This window comes from Leptidea sinapis, chromosome 16, assembly GCF_905404315.1.
Source record: "Leptidea sinapis chromosome 16, ilLepSina1.1, whole genome shotgun sequence".
Taxonomy (NCBI): Eukaryota; Metazoa; Arthropoda; class Insecta; order Lepidoptera; family Pieridae; genus Leptidea; species Leptidea sinapis.
In genome coordinates this window covers 11875057-11902241 of record NC_066280.1, presented here as the reverse complement: position 1 = coordinate 11902241, position 27185 = coordinate 11875057, and the positions used below count along the sequence as shown (strand labels likewise).

The 27185-nt window shown below is 35.2% G+C and overlaps 1 protein-coding gene and 1 long non-coding RNA gene across 2 annotated transcripts in view; both read right to left on the bottom strand.

The window, feature by feature from the left end:
- LOC126968782 (uncharacterized) overlaps positions 1-27185 on the bottom strand; it is a 559194-nt gene that overhangs the window by 328589 nt on the left and 203420 nt on the right. The window lies entirely within an intron of this gene.
- LOC126968733 (transmembrane protein 205) overlaps positions 1-27185 on the bottom strand; it is a 69815-nt gene that overhangs the window by 4561 nt on the left and 38069 nt on the right. The window contains exons 2-4 of the mRNA XM_050813836.1: positions 15557-15726; positions 5320-5483; positions 1094-1216 (exon numbers count right to left, since the gene is read on the bottom strand). Coding sequence (XP_050669793.1) covers positions 1094-1216; positions 5320-5483; positions 15557-15726 — 457 coding nt within the window. The remainder of the gene's footprint in view (positions 1-1093; positions 1217-5319; positions 5484-15556; positions 15727-27185) is intronic.

Here is a 27185-nt window from a genome sequence, read left to right as displayed (position 1 = left end):
TATTATGCGTTAATCTTAGATTTTACGTGCGTTAATATTATTAATTTATTCGTCTAGATAGACTGTGACAAAAACTTCAATTTTCAGCAAACACGTGCAAAACAAAGTGACTGACGTATCGAGAGCATAAGACATATGATAGCTGTCATGCACACCAAAGTAGGTAGGTAATAAGCCTGGCCTGGCATACGTTGCCTAACAGTAGGAGTCTATCCAAAGAGCATGTAAATTCTAAGTAGTAGGAGGAGGGACTGCATGAGTATTAATTTAAATTTAATTTAGAACGTCTAGTGATTTGACATACGTTTGAAATAGTAGTAATTACAGTATGGTGATTAGCGACGTAGTTATAATTCGGCTAAGTTTCAAAGCGAACAGTTGCTTCAAACGTAGTGGATTTCGGCTATCTCTGATTTTTGCAAGATTCAAGCCGTCATCTGCCTATCTGTCAATCACTGCACGTTTCATACAATCGAGTAAATTGCTTTTTGAAGTGAAACTTCTTTAGAATCGTTGTGATTTCAAACCGGATGTAACGGAAAAAACGAAAGGTAAGAGACACAAATACAAAAATGTGTAGGATGAAGGCGAAAAATGAGACAGAAATATGCATACTATTGACGTGAAAACGTCTTTGGCATCGTTGTGATTTGAAAGTCGATGAAACGAAAAAGGGCGACAGTAAAAAGAGACAGATTCATAAGAAAAGTGGGAGAAAATGAGATAGTAAGCATTATACAGTGTTTTGGTACCAAGCGATCATAGTTGACGAAGAGATTGTCATATGTATGACGCGAGTACGTTAATAACGTCATGCGCACAACGTATTACTACATAGACACCAGGAGAACATAAATTTGGTAGCGGTAATAGTAATGTCTTTCATAGTCGTTGAAATCATATGTCATTCTAGCAACATGTACCAGGATTTCATATGCAGTTTAGAGGTTTATGCACAATGCTGGTTTCACTTCTGACTTGTGTACTTTGTACGCACGCATTTTTTTTTTCTTAGAGAGTTTCACTAGGCTGCGTAATAGCTCTATTTTGTAAGTAAATTTATTATTCGGATATTTATCTAAATTTGTGTTACCTCTTGTCCACCGCCAGCGGCTTCCTCCATCTGTGTCTTCACGTGCTTGGCTCTCAACATTGGCGCCACCAGTCGGAAGCGAACGTACGCTTCGATACTGAATACTACTAGCAGTAGTGCTAGCTGTAACAATACAATTATTTTTTGTAAATGGGCTCAAAAATGCGCGGAAGATTGAGGTTAAATTTTATTATAGATAATGACATAATCTTCAGTGATTCAAAGCCTAACTACTGAAGGCAGAACTATACTGGCACTGCACGGCATTCAAAAAGCATGTTTTTTTTGTAAATTCAATTATTTACAATAGAATTTTATATATAGCTTAAAATACAATAATACACACTTTAACTTTATGAAGTCTATCGACTATCTGTGTATGTTAGCAGCTTAAAATTAAATTTTATAAATACTTAAAAAGAAAAGTGAAACTTTCAATTAGATTTATTACATTATACTTAGATCGCAATGTAAATAAAAATAATTTAAAAATATTATCTACTTCTTAAAATAGGGTTTTAAAATAACTTTTTAAACTATTCACCCACTAAAGATCTGAGGTATAGATTTGAGAAGAACGGGCTCAAGAAAATCAGCAGGCTTTCTTTTTTTAATAAATTTTCGTAACACCTTATTTTTTTATTAATTTAATATACTTCTAAAATTTTATGTCATTTAGAAAGATTTATTTATGTTGAAGTAAACTTTACAACACATATAAACGCTAACAATTCTTTTGAATTGTACATTTTCTGGGATTATTTATCCGGCTCCAAACTAGGACAGAACGCTACATATGATGACTTAATAAAGTAGGTATAGATAGTTCACCATACATACTTAATATATAGGTTACGACCCCGAAATAAGTCCTTAGTGAGTAGCTAATAAATACGATAAATGTGTTAGTTGTAACCATGACTATTTGTAATTTTAGAAATGTTTGTATAGAAGAAAATATCGCTTTAAATCCTCGGATTGGATAGGTTTATGCTGTACTGTGCGCGCGACTACAAACTTACTAGTTCATAAAAATAGTTAGATTTGTCAAAAGTCTTTCCATTAAGTACATACTTGGTTTGCTGAACAAGTCAACACATTAGCCCGTAAACTATTTATGTACGTAATAATATCGACAAATGAGCACGAAGCCCCCAAAATATGAGACCATTCACAATAAAATGCGTGTCAAGGCAGGTACAGTGTGTTCACTTAATTATTTCCCTTTTTATTGCGAATCATTAATCAAACATTTACACTGAGTATAGTTATTAGTAATATAATAGAGAGACCTCGCATAAGGTTTTAGTTGAGGTTTAAACATTATTTAATATCTCTACGAAATAATTGTTTATTGCAAATTATCGTATTTATTGTATTCCAAGGTTTTTTTTAAATTTAAGCATCACAAGATGCAGCGTCTTTTTAACCGACTGCAAAAAGGAGGAGGTTCTCAATTCGATCCGACTTTTTTTAATGTATGTACATCAATTACTCTGAGATTTATAATTTACGTAATTCTTCTTTAGTTCGAGGCGGAACAGATGACATTTGGTCCCATAAACATTTTAATATCTGGACGACCGAGCCTTGCTCGGATTTTTATGAAGTTACAAAAAAAAGCAGTTTCTCATTAAAACACGGATAAAACTACATTTTTTAAAATTGAAACCTAGCTTGATCAATTTCTGGCCCCCGAAACTACCTGTATACTAAATTTCATTAAAATCGTTGGAGTTTATATATATATACAAGAATAGCTCGCTTAAAGATATAAGATATAGTTTGGCCCCGTAGTTATCATTTTATGAACATTTTTTATGAAAATTTTTGTCTACGTAGATGAAATAGTTGTTTTTTGTGTACGTTTGCTGGGTCAGCTAGTAATATATAAAATTTATCGTACTACAATAATCATTAGGTATATTCGATTGCCATAATTGCAACTCTATAAGTGTTGATCGTAGATGGGTGAAAATTTTAAGTTGTATGTATTTTTAATGTTAATTTTATTTTAAATTAGACAAATTTAATGAAAAATGTCAAAAAAATTCAAAAAAAAAAATTTGGTAGATGTTGTCCGATTCTCCCTAGCCGATATGCATGTTAGCGCGTTTCACGAAAAATGGTTGAGCCGTTTCGGAGAAGTTTATATATTACTAGCTGACCCAGCAAACGTTGTATTGCCGATATGAAAATCGCGATACAAAAGTAACTGTTGATCGTAGATGGGTGAAAATTTGAAGTTGGATGTACTTTTTAATGCTGACTCACAAAATTTTAAAAAATGTCAAAAATTAATAAAATAAATTGGCGTGGACCATCCTTTACATTTAGGGGGATGAAAAATAGATGTTGTCCTACTCAAAATTTCATGCGAATCGGTCAAGCCGTTTCGAAGGAGTTTAACTACAAACACCGCGACACGAGAATTTTATATATTAGATATTATAAAGATATAAAGTATCTTTATGAGTAATAATGCTTATTCATAGGCCATCCGTACTTGCCTTGCATTAAATTATAATAAATAATATTGCAATTACTGGCGCCATCTGACCTCGCACTTTCGGCGTGACCTCAATAAATACGAACGGATTAAAACGTACTTGGATTTAAATTATTGCAGATAATAAAGGTACGGAAACATATTATAAAAGCAAACACTTGACACGTTGACGTACGTATATTTAAGTATTTTGCGTCATAAACAATTGATTGCTGATTTTATGTTTACACGATTTTTGTGGGAATTAATTTAACAAACATTACTGACGCACTTTCGCGCAAATGATCTCCAACTCAGGGGCGTGGATTGGTTTTCTAGCAACCTAGGCACTGTGGATCTAACTAGTCGTATTTGTGGGTTGGAATATGCAAGTATTGCTTACCGAAGGTATTTAGTATTTTTCCTTACGCTAGCGTAAGGAAAAATTTGATGAGTGTGTGTTCAATAGAAGTTTGGTTATAAAATATCGGAACCAAATTAAACTAAATTAACCTTAACACTGGTGCTATATTTATTCAGGTTTATAACGAGGTACACTGCCAAATTGCCTATATGATATGCACAACTCTACTCCAACTACACCAGCTCCTTTGCACAGGATGCCGGCTAGATTATAGGACCACAACGGCGTCTATTTTTGCCATGAAGCAGTAATGTGTAAACATTACTGTTTCGGGCTGAAGGGCGCCGTAGCTAGTGAAATTACTGGGCAAATGAGCACTGCATTGTAATGGGCAGGGCTTATCAATAACCATCAGCTGAACTTCCTGCTCGTCTAGTCCCTTATTATCATAAAAAACTAAAGTATGGTTTATACAATAAGAGGTGCCATAGATAAATTAAGGTGACTGGGCCAAGAGGTTAACAAACATCAAGTATTTCTCCTTAGCGCACGAATGACTGTTAGATTTGGCAAAGTAAAAGTTTGTACGGAGAAGATTAGAAAGTGAGAATTTTCTTCTACGTACAACCAAATTTTGTAATTAGTTTGCTTGTGCGGTGTTAGGTGCCATCTATTAGCTCTGAGTGCCAACTGTCAGATTTTTTACAATTATTTTTAAATTTTGTTGGCGGGAGTCATTCTAGGCCTGAAATATGTTCAGAACGTCATTTATTAGCAGGAAACATATAATTATTTGTGCATCGACTTCATATCTATTCACAAATTAGAGGAAATTATTAGAAACGAGCGTTATTTTGCTGAAAATCATTGCAATTTAAAATATATAACAAATCATCTATATTTGAAGCTAAGTTTTTAAGTAATTTCAGTGATTTATGACCAAAATTTATGAATTATGATGCGGGACTCGAACCCGCAATTTCTCGGGTTCTGGCAAAATTCTTCTTGAATTAATTAAATTAATTTTTGGTTACAAATTTTATTTAATCAATCCCAGAAGTAAGGGATATCACTTTAAAAATAACAAATTGTTTATATTTACAAGAGCGACATCTCAAGTCAATTTCCTAATATGCAAATATTGGGGTTGAGCAGGTTATCAACTGTAAAGTAGATCCTGTAGATGAAGCCACAACCTGAGAGTTGAACAAGACATTAAGATTCACGAACCATTCGAGGTTCAGTACAAGAGCGTTCGGACGATCCCGAGAGGTCGCGGGTCCGGTTTTCGAGTCCCGCATCGTTAATAAATTATGTTTACTAATTCAGTGATGCTGTGAATCTTACGGGATTAAACATAAGTAATATTCTTACCTGAATCCAGGATGTATTGACGAAGTGCGTGAGGCATTGTGTTCGGAAGTAGGCGAGTACGGCTAGCAAACTGACGGAGGCGTTGAAGGCGTAGTAGACCGGGAATAAGACCGTCTGGACGCGCCCGAACTCATGACGCGGCAGAGAGAAGTACAGCACGATTCCTGGACACAGTAATTACTCTATACTTATTCCAACAAAACAAATCTAATAACTATATTTACTATGATTACGTTAAATTAAACCAACATCCAGTGGGAGGCTTCTTTGGATGCCGACTAAATTATGGGTACCACAACGGCGTCTATTTCTACCGTGAAGCAGTAATATGTAAGCATTACGGTGTTTCGGTCTGAAGGACGCCGTAGCTAGTTAAATTACTGGGCAAATGAGACTTAACATCATATGTCTCAAGGTGATTAGCGCAGTTGTAGTGCCACACAGATTTTTTGGGTCTTTAATGAATCCTGATCGGCACTGTATTGTAATGGGCAGGGCGTCATCAATTACCATCAGCTGAAAGTCCTGCTCTTTTCGTCCCTTATTTTCATAAAAAATAAACAATCACTACGCAGGAGTGTATCAATTATACTTTCTGGCGGCATTTCCGCGTTGGATAGCTAGGCTGATATGTTGACCGAAATAGCTGCGTTGAGGCGCGTATAGAGTACTTTGAATAATCTCCGCGCCTCTGGGCCCCACGGGCCAACTGTCTCGACACCAAACGGCACAAAGATGTAAGACTTACTAAGACCGACATATTTGCTGTCTTCGGCAGTCGAAGCAACAGCCCCAAAACCAACTGACGTAGGTACTCGTATATTGCCAACATGAATAAAGTATATTTGAATTTGACATTGTTCGTTCAGTTCTCGTTGGAATTTATTAAATAAAGGAGACGGACACCCTTTCATACATTATTGGGCCAAGATGTAAATGGATGAAATTAGTGTCAATAAATAGCTTATAAATTAAAAAAGCATCACTGAGAATTTGAGGATTTTTGGCAATCTGAAATCTGAGTTATTTTGTAAAATTGAGGTTATGCAATATATGGGCAACAATCTATATTAACACAGCTGATTTTTGAAATGAGATTGTTTTTTTTTGTACGATAATGACCGTACAAGTTTAGCAATATCAAAAGTCATATAGAAAGAAGGAAAATATCAATAAAACAACGGGAAACACTCAAATGACAAACCGCCAGTTATTGTCAATTGACAATCTAGACAATTCTGTGGCTGTCACTTTCAGCACAGATTAAAAATACAGAACGAGATTCAGAATCGACTTTTTCTTCGATCGATTTCTTTATAATATTAAGTTGATATTAAAATATTTTTTTACTAAAGACATTATGTTATGTTAATTATAATGTATTTTTTTTAGGCACTTTTATTGAATCAATCATCTGGTGCAAGTGGTTTTGGGTTGAATTGTATAAACTCATTCACATAAATCGATTATAGTAATCGATATCCCATTTTAATCGTGAATTTAATGAAAACTTAAATTCAGATTTCTCTTTTTCTAGATTGTGAATTAGGGTAATTTTCTATATTTTGAAATAGAAAAATATTACAATTTTTTTAAACCATATCTCAACTTATTACATTTTGGCCCAAAAATCCCCGTCTCCTTTACCTACCAAAGTAAAATTACGTACAAACAATATACCCAATGGCAATACGGCCAAGTTAGAATGTTCAACTCAAAACATTAACAAAAACTTTTTTTAAATACCTCTTTAAAAGTAGGCAATAGTTTATCTGATCAATCATGAAGTGAGCATTAGTTCATTTACAAAAATAGACATCCGGAGACGCCTTTCTAACTTTATCAACAGATTTATCAATCTATGATAGGCGCGTCAATGCGCACTCAATATGTTACAAACACTCTAAAAACATAATCTTATATTGTAAGGAAATTTTATCAGGCCGGATAACTGATCAATTTGTTATGTTTTTAAAGTGATAACCCTCACTTCTGGGATTAATTACACAAATAAAACTGAAAACAAAATCTTATGAATATTGCGGGACTCGAACCCGCGACCTCTCGCGTTCCGAGCGAACGCTCTTTCCAACTGAGCCAACCGTTGGAGTGACGTATCGTTGATAAAATCTTGTATGCTTATCCACATAGTAGATGAAGCCACAACCTGAGATTTGTACAAGACATATCAACGGTTGGCTAAGTTGGAAAGAGCGTTCGCACGGAACGCGAGAGGTCGCGGGTTCGAGTCGCGCATCGTTCTCATACTAACAAGTGACTTTGTTTAAGGATGAAACTTCTTTTCCGGATGGATGTGTTTGTTAGGACAAAGGAGCATACATACAACATACGGGTCAACCGAAGATATGTGAACAACTCGACATATACTCTCTTAAGGAGGATAGGAGGAATCACAAGACTACCTAGTGTCGAATGCCGTCAATATGTTCGGCAAAAGTAGAGCTCCTAAGAAGAACATACAAGAAACTGAACGACCACTCTTTTCAATAAATAGAGTATTTTAAAATGGCTATAATATGCATAGCAAAAATAAACGTTCCGAAAATAACGCGCCTAATGAATGATAACTTCAAAAACTCAATAAGTAATACATGATATTATGTATTTGCAAAGATAACGAGTCACATTTCCACAGATGTCACATAATATTTATCAAATAACAATAAAATATCATGTTTACTGAATACCTTTTCCTCCTTCCTACTTCCTCAGTTTAAAAGCATTCAAAGTACTTACTCGTTAAGAGTCACACAAATATTGTAATACTGCACAAGGCTATGTTAATAACAATAATTAAACATTGTCATTTGTCAAGTTAAAATTGTTGACAATTGAGCTTCAAGTTATTGGTAACGATTTAACTAATGTATAATTTGGTTGACTTCTGTTGTTTTTTAAGCTATTGCATAGCTTCTATCGCGGGCCTTGAGCGTGGAAACCGAATCCAGAAATTCCGTAACGAAAATAACCTAACACTTACTTACTAGATGTATATAGATATTTCGGCACGGTCATTACAGTTGCCGTGAAACAGCGGTTATCACGTATGCTTTTTGTGCAGAAGGTCCCAGGTTCGAGCCTAGGGTACATCTTGATTTTTTTTAATTTCTTTATTTTTTTTATCACGTTTTTTAAATTTTTATTATTATGGCAAGCATTTTTATTCAGTTTCACCTGTCCCGTTGTCTGTCTGTAATCAAATCTTGCAAGTTAGATTTAACTCACTTCCCGTTTGCTTTTTTTAAAATTAATTTTATCAAAACAAAATACTGCATAAATAAATAATTATAATTGCATCAGTTGATAAAATATGCTATGCAATAGCTTTACCGCTGCAGTCCCCGAGTGCCACACGTCTTTTTATCTATATGTATGTATGGATGTGTGGATTAATGCATATACTGTACTCAAAAACTCTTGTGTTTTTTTTTATTAAAATAAGGACGCTTTTTTATTAAAAGCAGGACGTTGAGCTGATGGTAATTGATACGATCTGCCCATTACAATGCAGTGCTACTAAGGATTCTTGAACGACCCAAGAATTCTGAGCAGCACTACAACTGCGCTTGTCACCTTGAGACATAAGGTGTTAAGTCTCATTTGCCCAGTAATTTCACTAGCTACGGGGCGCCGTACTGTGTTTCGGTCTGATGCGCCCATCAGACCGAAACACAGGCCGTGAAGCAGTAATGTTTACACATTACTGCTTCACGGCATAAGTAGGCACCGTTGTGGTACCCATAATCTAGCGCGCATCCTGTGCAAAGGAGCCTCCCACTGGTTTGGTTTGGTACCTAATAATAAATTTGTATTTAATTGCACAGAGGTTGTTAAAGGTGATGAAATGCTCTACATGCAAAAGATGCACTTCTTTTTTAAGGATAGGAATATATTTTTTTTTAAAGTGATAACCCCCACTTCTGGGACTAATTACACAAATTAAATTTATAAACAAAATTCAAAACGATGCGTGACTCGAAACCGCGACCTCTCGCGCTCCACGCGAGCGCTCTTCCACTGTTCATAAATATTGATATGTCTTGTTCAATTCTCAGGTTGTGGCTTCATCTACAAAGTATGTTATCAACTGTAAAGTAGATCCTGTAGATGAAGCCACAACCTGAGAATTGAACAAAGCATACAATATTTTATAACAGGTTTCGAGTGACGCATCGTTTTGAATTTTGTTTATAAATTTAATTTGTGTGATAGGAATATAGTTTATTTTAGCTTGTTTAAGTATGTGGCTATTGTAATTATTATATTCATACAGTTTACTATAGTTGAAAAAACATTATTTTGCTTTTAAACACTAGCTATCACTGCCAATTCAAGGATTTAGAAAGCTCACTTGAAATAATGTTTTTTTAACAAGTTCTTTGGAATGTCCATATTTTTACTATCGTCAGATAAGAGTGATTTCAAAATAAAATTTTAATTTAAAAGTTATGAATTCTACCTCTTAGTTTTACATTGATACCTGCCCCTAAATCTAACGATGGAGTATTGCAGAGGTCGAATCAATAAAACACGGAAAATATTATAATATTAAAGCAATTGTTTAATGGAGGAAATGGTTTGCCATTTAGATATGTTGCTAACTTGTCAGTCCGTTCATCTCGATTGAAATCGCTGATAGTTACTCAATCGATCCTAATAAATTAATAGTTTCATCTATCTGTCTAGACAGAGCTAATGTTTGAGTTATACAATTAAATATCAACTTTAAATACACAATTTTATTCAAAAAAACAGACCTTATAACTATATTTACAATACTATGATTACAATAAATTAAAACTATCATTACGGGGAAGCGTGCTAAGAATACTGGCAGCATTTCCGCGTTGGATAGCAAGGCTGATCCGTTGATCGAAATATCTGCCAGTATGCTGCCAGCGCTTGGGTTGTCAGTAGCCCTATTGAGGGGAAAAGATAGTACATAGTACATTGTAATCTGTATCTTTATATAAAAAAGTAAAGTATTTATATGCAATAATTGCAATTAAGTAATTCAGGTAGGCGATTGAAGCAAAAACATCTAAAGCATGCTCGTTGGTGTAAACTTTGAAAATAATTGTAGTAGGTATAAACCTACTTGATATAATTATTGTAGTATATTTAAAATAAAACCAAATTAACAACGTACCAGGACTGTCTCACTCCGCGTGTAGGTATCGAAATCGTAAGTACGTACGGCGGCCTCTACACAGTAGGGACTCAGGACTCACGAGCGAGGTTTGTTGTCACCTTCTTCACAAATCCGACTGATATTAATAAAAATTGAGAAACATAATATCGCAAAGCATATTAAAGGTCATTGCGATCCAAATTTAAATTTATTAAGGCGACACTAAATGCCGGCGACCTTGAGCGATATGAGTTCACGGCTCCTATAAAACAAAGCCAATATTTTCAAAATTCTTGCGTCGAAAATATAACATTTTAACAGACGCAAACTGTTTAATTGCTTACAATCCTCATTATTGATTATAAATCTGAATAAGTATACCTACATAAAAAAGTAAAATCTATAAGAACATTTTTTATGATAGTAGTATAATAAACAAATGCATGATGCCGAGAAAAATCTTGTTTAACTGCAAAGAAAACTGGTAGTTCATAATAGCTGTGGAGTGCTAACTTTAACCAACAAGCAACCTACAAGTAAGACTTAAGGTTATGTGTAATATGATAAAGTAGTGATCATAGCTCAAAATGCTATATTACCCTTCGCCTTAAGCTTCCGAAAGACGCTGAAACAATCTAATTTAAAGTGATTATTATTATAATGAAATTACAATTCATGACCATTATATATTCTTTGACCTTACTAAAACGGATAAAGAGTCTAGAGCTCCTAACTATTTGCAAACATCGTTTAATAGTATAATTTCCCGGTATTATCGTTAACGTATCTTTTAACCACAAGATGATTGCACCTCACCCAACGATAATTTCCTACAAGAACACAAGAAGGTAAATAAGTAGCGTATATATGCTTTAGACCCCGGTTTAAGTGTAATAAAATGTAATTGCATAGTAAATTACGGTTACGACTGTTCACGGCCTTTTTACTCGAGTGAAGATGTATGTAAAGATTATCTGTTATCATAAAATTATAAGTACCTATGTGTACTTTAAAGTGTTTTGTGCATTGCTAGAAGGCCGTAGAAATGCACATCATTAATAATAATTCTTACATTATAAATGTGAATGTAAGTTTGTTTGTTACGCATTTACGTGTAAGCGACGGAACCCATTTTGATGAAATTTAGTACAGCGCTAGACTAGAGCTTTGAAAAACGACATAGGCTACATTTTATCCCGGAAAAATCCATGTTTCCTGCGGAATTTGTGAAAAATTTAAATTTTCGTCGATTAGCTATAACTATACCAATGTTTTTTTATGAAAATAAGAGACGATACGAGCAGGACGTATAGCTGATAGTAATTGATACGCCCTACCCATTACAATGCAGTGCCGCTCAGGATTCTTGAAAGACCTAAAAATTCTGAGCGGCAATACAACTGCGCTCGTCACCTTGAGACATAAGATGTTAAGTCTCATACGCCCAGTAATTTCACTAGCTACGGCGCCCTTCAGACACAGTTCCGAAACACAGTAATGTTTACACATTACTGCTTGACAGCAGAAATAGGCGCCGTGATAGCTATAATCTAGCCGGCTTTCTGTGCAAAGGAGCCTCCCACTGGTAAAATAGTAGGGTTAGTTTGCCATAGCATTCTTCCTCGAAATAAGACTCATATATTATGTTGGGAACGGTAGTGAAAACGGGAACCGAACCTAGAATAAGGACATGAGATAAACTTCAATTCCCAACTTGCTTATTATTTTTAAAAAATAATTTAGTATTAATAATATAGCAACATAATCTTCATATATAAAAAATTAGTGTCATTTTGTTTGTCTACGATGAACTACACATTACACTACTGAACAGACTTTTATATACAGTTTGATCCAACTTGAGAGATAGGAGAGTTTTTATTTCGGCTAACATTTATTATTTGAAATATTCAAGATTCAAAGTTTATCATAATTAATATAAAATGAATAATTATGAATTACAATAATTACAGAACGCCTTGGTTTATAAACGTTATTACACAGAAATAATTCAACATCAACCACGCTATGCCGTTTAAACGACATAATTTTCCCGCTACTTTTAATTCAAGATTCCTTTTTTAATTAACATGAAAATCATTGACGAAATCAAGTCTTTCTACAGAAAGTACGATTGAGTTAAAATGCATTACGTGTAATTGTAATTATTATGACGGGTACTCACGATATATATGTTATTGATTTGATGTCGATATTTCGATCCAATTGTATGAATCGTGGTCGCGGTGGAACTGCGGAGGCGGCGGGAAACACTTGACACATTGACACTTGACACTAATAGTACATCAATCTGTCCACTTGGCGCGCGTTTTTGTCTTTGATTCGCTACGACACACACTACTGACAACGATAGCGATCTTAATGATATTTTCTATTTGTAATTAATTAATTTTGTTAGATTATTTAAGTTTTATTTTATTATTATTTATATAAATAGCGTTATTAATTATTAAGTCATATGTAAATAATTTGAAATATAATATATATTTTTATAACGATATTAAAATAGTGAATATAGTTATATATCGTGAGTCTACCTACCCGTCATAATAAATGAAGTTCCGCGATAATAAAAGTTTAAAAACATATAATATTACGTGTAATATTTCATACAATATTTTTACTTACTGTATTTCATTTACAAGTTTAGAAATATCCCAATTCAATAAATATTTTAGTATTGAACGCAATTTACAAGCGCGAATGGCTGTACATAATGGAATGCTTGTCGCCACGTTAATGTATGGAAGTGAGAGTTGGGTATGGCAGAAGAAGCATAAAAGCAGAATTAACGCAGTTAAGATGCGATCACTGCGTTGTATGTGTGGGGTAAGACTGACTGATAGATTTCCGAATGCGGTATTAAGAGCGCGCTGTGGTTTGAAAGAGGATGTTGTGACAAGGACTGAAAAAGGAATGCTGAAATGGTTTGGACACGTGGAGCGAATGAGTGAAGAAAGAATGACGTATCAAATATATAAGGCAAGTGTGTGTGGGCAAGTCGGTCGCGGGAGACCTCGTAGAACATTCGTCGACCAAATTGGGGACGTTTTGAGAAAAGGAGAGGTCAGAAGCACCCGCAACCGGCGAGCATGTATGAAAAGATGAAGTATGAAGAAATGTATGACAAGGCATGAGTGTGTGTGTGTGTGTGTGTAATTTACAAGTTTTTAAAATAAATATTACTGTGCAAAGTCGATAGTATCTACAAGTTAATGCTGATCTTATCGTTTCTAAGTAAGTAATAATTAATCTATAACTTTATTAATATTATTATATTCATTCATTATATCTATAACTTTATTCAAAAATTATGTGTGATAAAATTTTACGTATTACATTTTGTGTATTTTTGAAGTCAATTTTGATATTAATTTAAGTCTTTCAATCTAATCCGTACTATTATAATATTATAAATGTTAATGTAAGTTTGTTTGTTACGCTTTCACGCCTAAACCACGAACCGATTTCGATATAGACTATAGAGATAGACTAGTGATTGAAAAAAATAAATGGAGGAGTTGAAATAGGGGATGGCTGTTTGTATGGAAATACGTCATCATCGAAGATAAAACCATGAAACTTTGTATTTCGGCATTAGATAAGAAACATTTTGTATACAATGGTCGAGCATTTTTGAAACTTTGACCTACATGTGGATGAGATAGGATATATAATTTTGTAGGGAAATACTATTAAAGATACTGTCCACAATGACAAGGGATATCCGCTGTATCATAGAAGTGCGCTGCCAGCAGCGGAAAGAGCTGTTTGTATGTGTATTATTTGAAAAGTATTCTAAAAGATGAACAAAAATGCCCAAAGTAACTATTCAACGCGGATGATGTCACGGGTAAATGCTAGTAAGTATATAAAATATCAATCCGAATTCAATAATAAAGTAATTGAGGTAATGAATTTACACGTAAAAAGTTGGGACTGCTGACGCCACAGTTCCAACGACATTAAGAGGTAATGTATTTGTAATTCAAAAAGTTTAATTATAATTTCATATGTGATTTGTGCGGTTCGAAGAAGAGACCTCCAACGATGAAATATAAATTAATGTACCTTTACTGTATCTTCGGTAGGTATAGCTGTGTTTCATACTGTGAAATGCACAAAGCATTGTTGACAATGCAACCAACTATTTACAACGAGTTTAATGTATGAGCGATCACTGACCTGTATAAATACCACTGGACAGGCTGTTCCATATGTTTGACAGCAAATTTTTTGTGCCTACTTGACTAGCGCCACTCGCGAGCGTCCAGAGAACTAATTTTGACGTATAACTCAAATGGCACTGAAGTATTTTTATATTTTGAATGTATTCGTTCGTTTTCCGTGGTAAATTTACTTCAGGAATCAAGGTATTTATTACCTACACTTACTTACACAATTATTTTTGTATAAAGTTTCCCAACATCAGCTATCGATGTTTGTTCAGCTGGGGTTGTCATCACTAGTTTTAGTACCGCAGACTCTCGCTACATGGCCAACAGCGCCACAATGGCGAATATCAAACAGGCACAAAAGCACTTTGGCAGCTGCCAGTCCAGTGGTATATAGTAGAGGTCTGTGATGAGCGATATATTGTGTGTTGTCAATAAACGTATCGTAGATGCTTTTGTTAGTCACGGGCTCCTGTCTAAAAATTTGCAGTCGCCAATCGCCATACTGTAATTACTACTATTTCAAACTTATGTTAAATGACTGCACGTTTCATACTAAACTAATTTAAATTTTTACTTATTAAATATATTCAATTAATGTTTCGGGGGCGAGAAATCGATCTAGCTTGGTTTCAATTAAAAAAAATATAGTTTTATCCGTGTTATGATAAACTGCTACAATAACATTAGAATACAAAGGTAAATTTAGCCACTACATATAAGACTGTACGTAATAGCTCAGATGGGACATTGGGTGATCCGGAAAGCAGAAGTCCCCGGTTAGAATACAGATGTCCTATTAGTTCTATTTATTCTGTCCTATTTATTCTTAAAAATCCGAGCAAGGCACCGTCGTCCAGATATTTATTATTATTATAATTACACTCACCAGAGACTAGAGTCATCCAAATCTGCGCACCAAGGTGCGTCGCGACGGCACCCACGTACAGCGCCTTCCATCCTCGAAGGTTGGAGCTGGTGCCGGGTCTCATCAGCCAGGCTGCCACCACAAACACGGCAAGCGCGATGTGGAACGGTTGCGATGTCTTCGTCGCTATACTGTTAACAACAATTAAATTATAAATTAATGCACTAAAACGTTAAGCCTTCAAGTTTCGCTCCTTCATCTATTCAACTAATTTGTAATTTCTAACATTTAGTTGATAATTATTTTTTATTTTGCATTTTATTGATTTCTATACTACCTTGTTTAAAATAACATCTTGTAATAACTGTATTAATTGAAAATAATTGTTCTTTTCTTTTTAAATATTATGTTATTTAATTTTAAGCGGCTTCACACACAGATAAGCTTCCTAAAGTTTAAGTGTGTGTTATTATATTGTAAGCTATAACTATATTAAAATTATTATTAAAAAAAAATCTACTCCAATCAAAAATGAGTCTAGTCTAGTCTCCTTAAAATCCCATTTGCTATTTTCTATTCCTTAAAATATTCCACTTCTTGTGTGGATCGGTGCTCAACTTCTCCCGCTACATCCATAAGCAATAAGTAAATGATAATATTTTTGTTTGACTTGATGAAGAAACGGGCACTCAACAATAGGAATGTCAATATCTACCAACTATTCGGATATGTATGCCTCAAATCTGAATAGAACGGATGAAGAAAAAAGCAGAAGAAACTCAGCGGGCATTTTTTTAAGCTTCGATACCATAAAATTTAACTATTATATAGCCTGAGGCGTTCGCTAAATTCCCAAGGTTTGGTATCTATAACTCAGGGGCGTGCATATCTCATAGGCAATTAGGCAGTGCCTCCCTCGTTATAAACCTAAATAAATAGCACTTAAGTTAATATAGTTTAATTTGGTTCCGTTATTTTAAAACCAAACTTCTATTGAACATCTGATACTAAACACCGACGGTAAGCAATCTTTGCATATTCCATAGCTCAACTACGACTAGTTAGATCCACAGTGCCTCCCTTGCCAGAAAACCAATGCACGCCCTTGTTATAACTACAATATTTTGCATTTGATAACACATTTGTTCATGTTTTAAAAGTATATATCATATATATCCGTAAGTATATACATCCTTCAACAAGACAACCTCGAGCCGTCTCAATGAGTTTAAACCGAATCTACGGGGTATCACAACATAAAAACTTCTGTAGTGATCATTGGTACTAATACGTAATCGTTTATCTATTTCTTAATCGTCACAGCAACCACGTGTATCGTTTATTGATATTATCAACAAGTTATAAATACATTTATAATTAGTACATACATGTATAATAAAGCTTGCGGAGCCTTTTAGTAAGTTATAAATAATATTATGCATCACGACAATTTCGCCCGTGCCACAGCGGCATTACAGCGAACGTTCTACCAAACGTGACCCGGGCTGAAACGCGCCATAATTGTATTCATTTTTTATTTATTTTTCATAGGGTGGCTAACAGCCATCAATACATATATATATATATATATCTACATGTTTACATAGAGGCCAATTAAAAATAGCTATTAAATAGTTGTTTAACGTTTTTACAAATTACTTACTGCTTAAAGTATTTAAATTGACTTAAATTACACTAAAATTTATTGAATAAGGCGTTACTTTGCGGAAATCCATAATTATACAAATTATTTAAGTTTTCTTTAGTGTTAATTCCGCCAATATTTGTCTTTAAAACAATTCGACACGTGTTTCGCCTCTACACGAGGCATCCTCAGGACGTGTTGTCTCGCCAAAAACTGGCACGAGACTGAATCAAATGAAAAAAAAAAAAATCAAATTCAAGATTTCTATATTTGGTATTAAATACATTTTACAAAATTACTTAAATCTACTTATTAAAGCAATTTACAATTAAGCCTTATATATGTAGGTATCAGAAAACTTATTTCTACAACCCTATCTACGTATTGAGGGATAAAACTTTATTATGCTTAAAAAACTAATACATGAGGTTTGTGGGGGAGGGAATCCAGGAAACTGGGAAAACCTGGCTATTTGCTATTGATATAACGTAATATTAATCGTAACCTAACACTTAACCTAACTTAAGACTAATGACTAGAACTTAAAACTAACTTAAAACTAAGGTAAATAAATACATAGATATGTATACATACATATATAACATAAATATAAGAGGGGGGGGAGGGGGGGATCTTGGGAAAGGGAAGGAGGGAGAGGGAATAGGAGGCCAGTTTTCGCCGTTATTTAATTCTTATAACTAAACCAATTTACAATATATTGGTTTTACATTTATTCAGACCTAGCTAGAACTCTGTGTGCGTGAGTGTGTGTTTGTCTATACGCTAGTGTTCTGTGAGCTCTAACCAGTTGTGATGTGGTAATGCATGTTTATAACGTTTTATGCTGAGGCAGTACTCTGTGAGTGACTTACGACTACAAGTCGACCGGAGGGCGGGGTTTATTCCGTCCTTCAGTCGGCGTAGCCCTCTGTAGAAGTTATGAGATATCTCTTGTATGTGTTGTTCTAGTGTTGGGATGTTTTTCTTTACATGAAGTCGTTTAAGATTTGTACGCGGGTGGGTCCGGTAGATGGTTTTAAGGGATCTATTTTGCACAGTTTGTAGTTTACGATAATTGTTTTGATTTGTGTTAATCCATACCGGACTTGCGTATGTCATGACCGGGCGTATGTACGACTGGTATAGTAGACGCTTGTTACTAGTTGAGAGAGTGGAATTCCTATAGAAAATGGGTCTCAACAGGCTCAAGGCAGTAAGTGCCTTAGAGCGGGCGTAATTAATATGAGGCGTGAAGGAAAGTTTCCGGTCGAGGATAAGTCCTAGGTATTTAGCCTGTGACTGCCATTCGACCGGGTGGTTATTAATATGTGGCTTTAAAGAGGTATTGAGTTTACGGGAAGTTTTGTATGAGAAAAGAACCGCCTCGGTCTTTGTGTCATTGATTTTAAGCTTCCACTTAGAGAAGTAGTTGCTTACACAATGTAGGGCTGTATTAAGGTGTGAGACTATAGATTTGATGTTCTTACTGCTGCACAGATAAGCTGTGTCATCAGCGTACAGGGCGAGGACCGTGTTCGGAGGTTTTGGGATGTCACTGAATCAAATGAGCCGGAAGCCGCTCTTTTATACCCTCGCCCCATGAAATGACGCGCTGTGATTGGTCGGCTGTTGTGACGTATTACCCCCGGAAGAGACACGTAACAAAGGTGATGGGACTAAATTTGTTTGTTCATTCAACAATGTAAACATATTGTTATTTTTGTGTTTTATTATTTCTAATTGCTCTAACACATTTAAGCGAAATCCTTTTTCACATGTATGCAAAATATTAAAATTATTATTGTTTCCGAGTGAGTGACCTGTATCAATTAAATGTTTCGCGAAGTTTGATTTTTCGGGATGATTATTCGTAAATGCGGCAATATGTTCCTTTAATCTAATTTCGAAATTTCGACCTGTTTGACCTATATATACCTCGTTACAAGTGTCACAACTTAGTTTATAAACGCCGGATTTTTCGGAATTATTTAATCGATCTTTGCCATTACATATTCGACTGACATTGTGATTCGTTCGGAAGGACACATTAATATTGTTTTTCCTAAATATTTTAGCTATTTTATCCGATATTGGACCAAAATATGTCAAACTACCCACATATTTAGTATTTGATTGTGGTGGGACGGGATAAAGTTCTGAATTAATTAAACGTTTTTGTTTATTTTTAATTAATTTGTTCACTAACTGTTTTGTATAGCCGTTGGAAACCGCGATTTGGTATATTGTATTAAGTTCTTTCGCGAAGCTGTCACGGGACAGTGGGACTGACATTAATCTGTGAACATAGCAGCGGAAGGCCGCTAGTTTATGTTGTACGGGGTGGCAAGATGACGCGGGAATAGCAATATCTGTATATGACGGCTTTCTATAGATTTTGAATTCTAATTTATTATTTACTCTTGTTAATGTTAAATCCAAAAAATTTAGAGATTGGTTTGATTCGAATTCCAATTTAAACTTTATTTTTGGGTGGATCTTATTAATTTTATTAATGAATAGATTGATTTGACGTTCGGTGCCTGTCCAGCAAATTATTATGTCGTCAACGTATCGGTAATAAAACAGGATATGTGGGTCTCTCACCACGTAATTACACTCAAAATTATCCATAAATATTTCAGCCATAATTGGACTTAATGGTGATCCCATTGCTAATCCTTCCTTTTGGCGATAGAATTGATTTTTAAATTTAAAATAATTTTGTTTCATACATAACCTAGTAAGATTGATGATGTCATCCTTTTCACCGGGATGTATCCTCTGTTTTTCAAAGAGATCATCAAGGATAATTAAAGTTTGTTCATATGGAACATTGGTAAATAAACTATCTACATCGAGAGACAATAATTTGGTATTTGGTGGAAGGTTGGTATTTTTTACTTTATTTATCAAATCTAGACTATTTTTCAAACTATACTGAGGATTGAATAATGATTTGTTTTTTATTATTACGTTAAGTTTTTTGGCAAGGTCGTACGTCGGGGCACCGATATAAGAAACTACTGGACGGACAGGATTATTTTCTTTGTGAATTTTAGGTAAACCGTATAAGATGGGAGGTCGCGGATTCATGGGAACTACGTATTTTAATTTACTTGGAGAAATAAATGACAAATTTTTAATGGACTCTTTTAATTCTGAAGTAAAGTTTTTAGTGGGGTCCGAGTTCAGACGTTCAAAATCGTCGGTTTGTATTATATCATTTACTTTCTGTTCATAATCGTTTTTATTTAGAATAACAATGCAATTACCTTTATCGGCTTTTGAAATGACTAAATTTTCTTGATTTAATTTATTTTGTAAAGAATTAAAAACATGTTTATCTGAAGTGTTTTGGTTATATGTGGTACACGATGGTTTTTTCAAAAGGGTCGAAATTTGATATCTGACGGCCATATCTTGTTGACTTCTAACACACGCCACTTCTGAATCTACTGCCAATGTATCAAGGGTTTTTTGGTTAAGACCCGGTCTGATATTGTATTTAAGGCCTTTTTGTAGTAATGAAATTTCAGGGGGAGAAAGTTGTGTTGTTGATAGATTTTTGACGCGCGTATAGAATTGGTGGACCGTGTTTTGTGCATCATCGTGATAGGAGTTTTTGTTTTGACTATCCCGTAATAGCTGTGTCAATTTTCTAGACTGTATTTGATATTTTTCTTGTACTAGTCTATTGGCTAATTCCCGCGCTTTATTTTCTAAAATGTCAAACTCGATATTATGTAATTTGAATTCAAATTACATAAATTTAATTTATTTTGTAATTCTTTACAAAATAAATTAAATCAAGAAAATTTAGTCATTTCAAAAGCCGATAAAGGTAATTGCATTGTTATTCTAAATAAAAACGATTATGAACAGAAAGTAAATGATATAATACAAACCGACGATTTTGAACGTCTGAACTCGGACCCCACTAAAAACTTTACTTCAGAATTAAAAGAGTCCATTAAGAATTTGTCATTTATTTCTCCAAGTAAATTAAAATACGTAGTTCCCATGAATCCGCGACCTCCCATCTTATACGGTTTACCTAAAATTCACAAAGAAAATAATCCTGTCCGTCCAGTAGTTTCTTATATCGGTGCCCCGACGTACGACCTTGCCAAAAAACTTAACGTAATAATAAAAAACAAATCATTATTCAATCCTCAGTATAGTTTGAAAAATAGTCTAGATTTGATAAATAAAGTAAAAAATACCAACCTTCCACCAAATACCAAATTATTGTCTCTCGATGTAGATAGTTTATTTACCAATGTTCCATATGAACAAACTTTAATTATCCTTGATGATCTCTTTGAAAAACAGAGGATACATCCCGGTGAAAAGGATGACATCATCAATCTTACTAGGTTATGTATGAAACAAAATTATTTTAAATTTAAAAATCAATTCTATCGCCAAAAGGAAGGATTAGCAATGGGATCACCATTAAGTCCAATTATGGCTGAAATATTTATGGATAATTTTGAGTGTAATTACGTGGTGAGAGACCCACATATCCTGTTTTATTACCGATACGTTGACGACATAATAATTTGCTGGACAGGCACCGAACGTCAAATCAATCTATTCATTAATAAAATTAATAAGATCCACCCAAAAATAAAGTTTAAATTGGAATTCGAATCAAACCAATCTCTAAATTTTTTGGATTTAACATTAACAAGAGTAAATAATAAATTAGAATTCAAAATCTATAGAAAGCCGTCATATACAGATATTGCTATTCCCGCGTCATCTTGCCACCCCGTACAACATAAACTAGCGGCCTTCCGCTGCTATGTTCACAGATTAATGTCAGTCCCACTGTCCCGTGACAGCTTCGCGAAAGAACTTAATACAATATACCAAATCGCGGTTTCCAACGGCTATACAAAACAGTTAGTGAACAAATTATTTAAAATAAACAAAAACGTTTAATTAATTCAGAACTTTATCCCGTCCCACCACAATCAAATACTAAATATGTGGGTAGTTTGACATATTTTGGTCCAATATCGGATTAAATAGCTAAAATATTTAGGAAAAACAATATTAATGTGTCCTTCCGAACGAATCACAATGTCAGTCGAATATGTAATGGCAAAGATCGATTAAATAATTCCGAAAAATCCGGCGTTTATAAACTAAGTTGTGACACTTGTAACGAGGTATATATAGGTCAAACAGGTCGAAATTTCGAAATTAGATTAAAGGAACATATTGCCGCATTTACGAATAATCATCCCGAAAAATCAAACTTCGCGAAACATTTAATTGATACAGGTCACTCACTCGGAAACAATAATAATTTTAATATTTTGCATACATGTGAAAAAGGATTTCGCTTAAATGTGTTAGAGCAATTAGAAATAATAAAACACAAAAATAACAATATGTTTACATTGTTGAATGAACAAACAAATTTAGTCCCATCACCTTTGTTACGTGTCTCTTCCGGGGGTAATACGTCACAACAGCCGACCAATCACAGCGCGTCATTTCATGGGGCGAGGGTATAAAAGAGCGGCTTCCGGCTCATTTGATTCAGTCTCGTGCCAGTTTTTGGCGAGACAACACGTCCTGAGGATGCCTCGTGTAGAGGCGAAACACGTGTCGAATTGTTTTAAAGACAAATATTGGCGGAATTAACACTAAAGAAAACTTAAATAATTTGTATATTAAATTACACTTATATTGTCATTATATTAGTTTTCTGTGACCAAATAATCTTGTATAATAAGTTTTTTAACACTACGTAAACTGGAACTAAAAAGATCTATTTCGGATGAGTTTAGGTTGTGAAAATTATTCAAAGTACGTGGTAAAAAGGAGCGTTATCTATAGTTTGTGCGCATGAGTAGAATATGGAGGAGATTCTTTTTTCTAGAATGTTGGTAAGGAATACAAGGTTGGACTGTCAATCTTACACTTAGCAATTTTCAGTAAAGTCGTAATATCGGCTATAATATATAATTAACATCTATCCATCGATAGAGAGATCCAGATCGGTATTCATCATCATCAGCCGGAAGACGTCCACTGCTGAACAAAGGCCTTCCCTAAAGATCTCATCCAATGCATTCCAGTGATATTGACCAGATCGTCGGTCCATCTTGTGGGGGGCCTACTAACACTGCGTCTTCCGGTACGTGGTCGCCGTTCGAAACTTTACTGCCCCACCAGCCATTTGTCCGTAAAACTATGTGCACTGCCCACTGGCACTTCAATTTCGCAATAATTTGGGCTATGTCAGTTACTTTCGTTCGGATCTTCTCATTTCTGATTCGATCTGGCAGGGAAACTCCGAGCATAGGCGTCATCAGGCCCATAATTAGCAACCACGGATTGAGATCGGTTATCATGTGTGAAAATAATAAAGTGAGTGAAAATTTGGTGTTCAGGGTTCATATTTTTAATTTATTTTCACCATTGTATGTTATTCCAATTCCACATAAAGTCGCAGGTTTTGAAAGCTTCGTCTTGTCAATGTTTGCATGAAAATTATGTATTGCGCAGTTCGCTACAGTTTAATTGTTTAGTTTGTGGTTTTACGTGGAAGCAAGATCCTTGAAAACCTTACTGTAGAAGAATGCCACTCATCCAGATAGTGTGGATGTTAAGAGTTGATATAATAATATATTATGTGTCATATTACAACTTTGTATCTTATATCTTTTTTTTTATTTATCAAAATAAGGTACGAGACGAGGAGGACGTTCAGCTGATGGTAATTGATACGCCATGCACATTACAATGCAGTGCAATGTCACCTTAAGATGTTAAGTCTCATTTGCCCAGTAATTTGACTAACTATGGCGCCCTTCAGACCGAAACACGGTAATTTTTACAAATTACTGCTTCACGGCGGAAATAGGCGTTGTTGTGGTACCCATAATCTAGCCGGCATCCTGTGCAAAGGAACCTCCCACTGGTATATCTTAATAGTTTTTTATTAGTAGCCGAAATACGGTTCGCTACATTACCTACATAAATTACGTGGGTTTAATTTGTTATTGGAACTGTCAAATAATCTTTTAATCTTAATATAAATTACGTGTCACGTTGTTTGTCCACGATGGACTCCTAAACTAATGAACGGATTAAAATGGGGATTACTTCATGGAGTGCAGTTTAGTCCAACTTAAGAGATAGGATAGTTTTTGTCGATTTGGGACCCATAATTGTTTTGCATGGACATATTTTCTTTGAGAGAATTTAGTGACGCACGGTTTGACAGTTCCACTGTGAAGCAATTCCATTATAACAACAGCGGGCCTACCATGAACTCTTATTGCGATTCAATTGACAACCTAAAATGAACTGCTTTGCTATTTCGTACCACGACGTGATTAGAGCTATCTTCTTTTTTTTTATCATATTACATATACCGAATTATAATTATTTATCTAATTTAGGCTGACGTCAAATCAACTGATTAAATCGCAATGATGTCAATTGAATGTCTAAAATGATGTCAATTGAATCGCAAACTGATTTAGTTCATTCATTCATTCGTCATGAGGTAATATTTCAACCTACACTAGATATCTTATGTGTCAAAGTGAGCGATTCGAAAAAAGTTGCTACTTCCTTAGAGGAAAGTGAATCGTGTTGTTAATAACTCTTTTTTTTTTTGGAATAGGAGGACAAACGAGCGTACGGGTCACCTGTTGTTAAGTGATCACCGCCGCCCACAATCTCTTGCAACACCAGAGGAATCACAGGAGCATTGCCGGCCTTTAAGGAAGATGTACGCGCTTTTTTTGAAGGTACCCATGTCGTATCGTCCCTGAAACACCGCACAAGGAAGCTCATTCCACAGCTTTGTAGTACGTGGAAGAAAGCTCCTTGAAAACCGCACTGTGGAGGACCGCCACACATCCAGATGGTGAGGATGATATCCTAACTTGTGGCGTGTCGTGCGAAGGTGGAATTCGGCTGCAGGAATCAGGTTAAACAGCTCTTCGGAACACTCCCCGTGATAAATGCGGTAGAAGACACACAATGAAGCGACGTCTCTACGCAACGCCAAGTGATCCAGCCGTTCACAGAGCACTGGGTCCCCGACAATTCGAGCTGCTCTGCGTTGCACGCGGTCAAATGGATCAAGCTGATACTGGGGTGCGCCAGACCAGAGATGACAGCAATACTCCATGTGTGGCCGGACCTGCGATTTGTAGAGCGCTAGTATGTGACCGGCTTCAAGTATTGCCGTGCTCTATTAATGACGCCCAATTTCTTTGAAGCCAATTTGGCTTTGCCCTCCAGATGACCATGAAATTGGCAATCGCTCGAGATTTCGAGACCCAGTATTCCGATACTAGGCGAGGCTTTGAGGGAAGTGTTGTCGAAGAGCGGTGATACGACAAATGGGGTTTTTTAGTGGTAAACGCGCAAACTTGAGTCTTCTGGGGGTTAAATTGGACAAGGTTCAATTTTCCCCATTCCGCGACCTTCTCAAGAGAAGACTCGATAGAAGACACAAGTTTCTCCCGGCACTGGTCGACGATTTCCCCAGAGAGACCTGCATGGCCCGTGTATATGGCATCACCAGTGCTGTCGTCTGCATAGCAATGAATGTTGGAGGTGTCCAACATATCATTGATATACATACATTGATTGATTGTGACGAAAGGTGACCGGTCATTCTCTCAAACTCTTCGTTGCTCGTATGTTTGAGCTAAAATTAGCGTCCTGACTTGTCTAGTTATACAAGCAATGATAGAACGACCGATTCGATCTACGTCACTGTGACGACAGAGTAACGCGTGTTTATACAGCGGCTTACCGATATTATGTATAGAACGTCATTGGATGTAATGATAAAAAAAGACGTGTGGCACTCGGGGACTGCCGCGGTAAAGCTATTGCATAGCATTTTTTATCAACTTATGCAATTATAATTATTTATTTATTTACATTATGCAGTATTTGTTTTTTGATAAAATTAATTTTAAAAAAAGCAAACGGGAAGTGAGTAAAATTTAACTTGCAAGATTTGATTACAGACAGACAACGGGACAGGTGAAACTAAATAAAAAGTCTTGTCATAATAATAAAAATTAAAAAAACGTGATAAAAAAATGTCAAGATGTACCCCAGGCTCGAACCTGGGACCTTCTGCACAAAAAGCATACGTGATAACCGCTGTTCCACGGCAACTGTAATGACCGTGCCGAAATATCTATATACATCTAGTAAGTAAGTGTTAGGTTATTTTCATTACGGAATTTCTGGATTCGGTCTCCACGCTCAAGGCCCGCGATAGAAGCTATGCAATAGCTTAAAAATTACCGCGTAAAAATATCTTTAAACACGTATACTTAGAGTTTGTTTTATTAGGTATGGAACATGTGAATTTATATTGAATTTTACGTAAAAATATGAATTTTCCTCTTTTTAAACCTTGTTAATTAGTTTTTTAATCAATTTTCTTTCTTGTTTTTTAAGTTATAAAAACAGCCTTAGATAATTTATACGTCTAGATAGAGCCTCTTGCTCCGAGACAACCGATGAATAGAGGAAAGGTTTATTACTTTAGTGTGCGTGACATGCTACGTCTTACACTAGCGATTAGTATGTCAAGTTGTGTTAGTGTGAGTGCTTTGCTCAGAATAGAGGTAAACAGTCATCCGCAATTTTTTTTGACGTTTTCACAGCTGTCACTGCGTAAATCATGTCTAAACGTATGAATGGTCTAAGGAAACAGCATTGACAAAAGATGCTTGCGCTCGACCGACATACGTCCAGTTTAAGCTGAGCCCCGTTTAATTTATTCCATCGCATCGATTGGAACTCATTTTACATTAGCCGGCATTTATTAACACCTTTAGATACATCGATATCATATTTATCGTATCTTTTATTAGTAACTACAACTTCTTACAATATTTATTTTCATAAACAATATTGATCAAGTCATTTCCGATTAATGAAGTCTGACAGAGACAGGCGCAACGATAAATTTTTTAAAGAATAAATTGTAGAGTTTGTGTC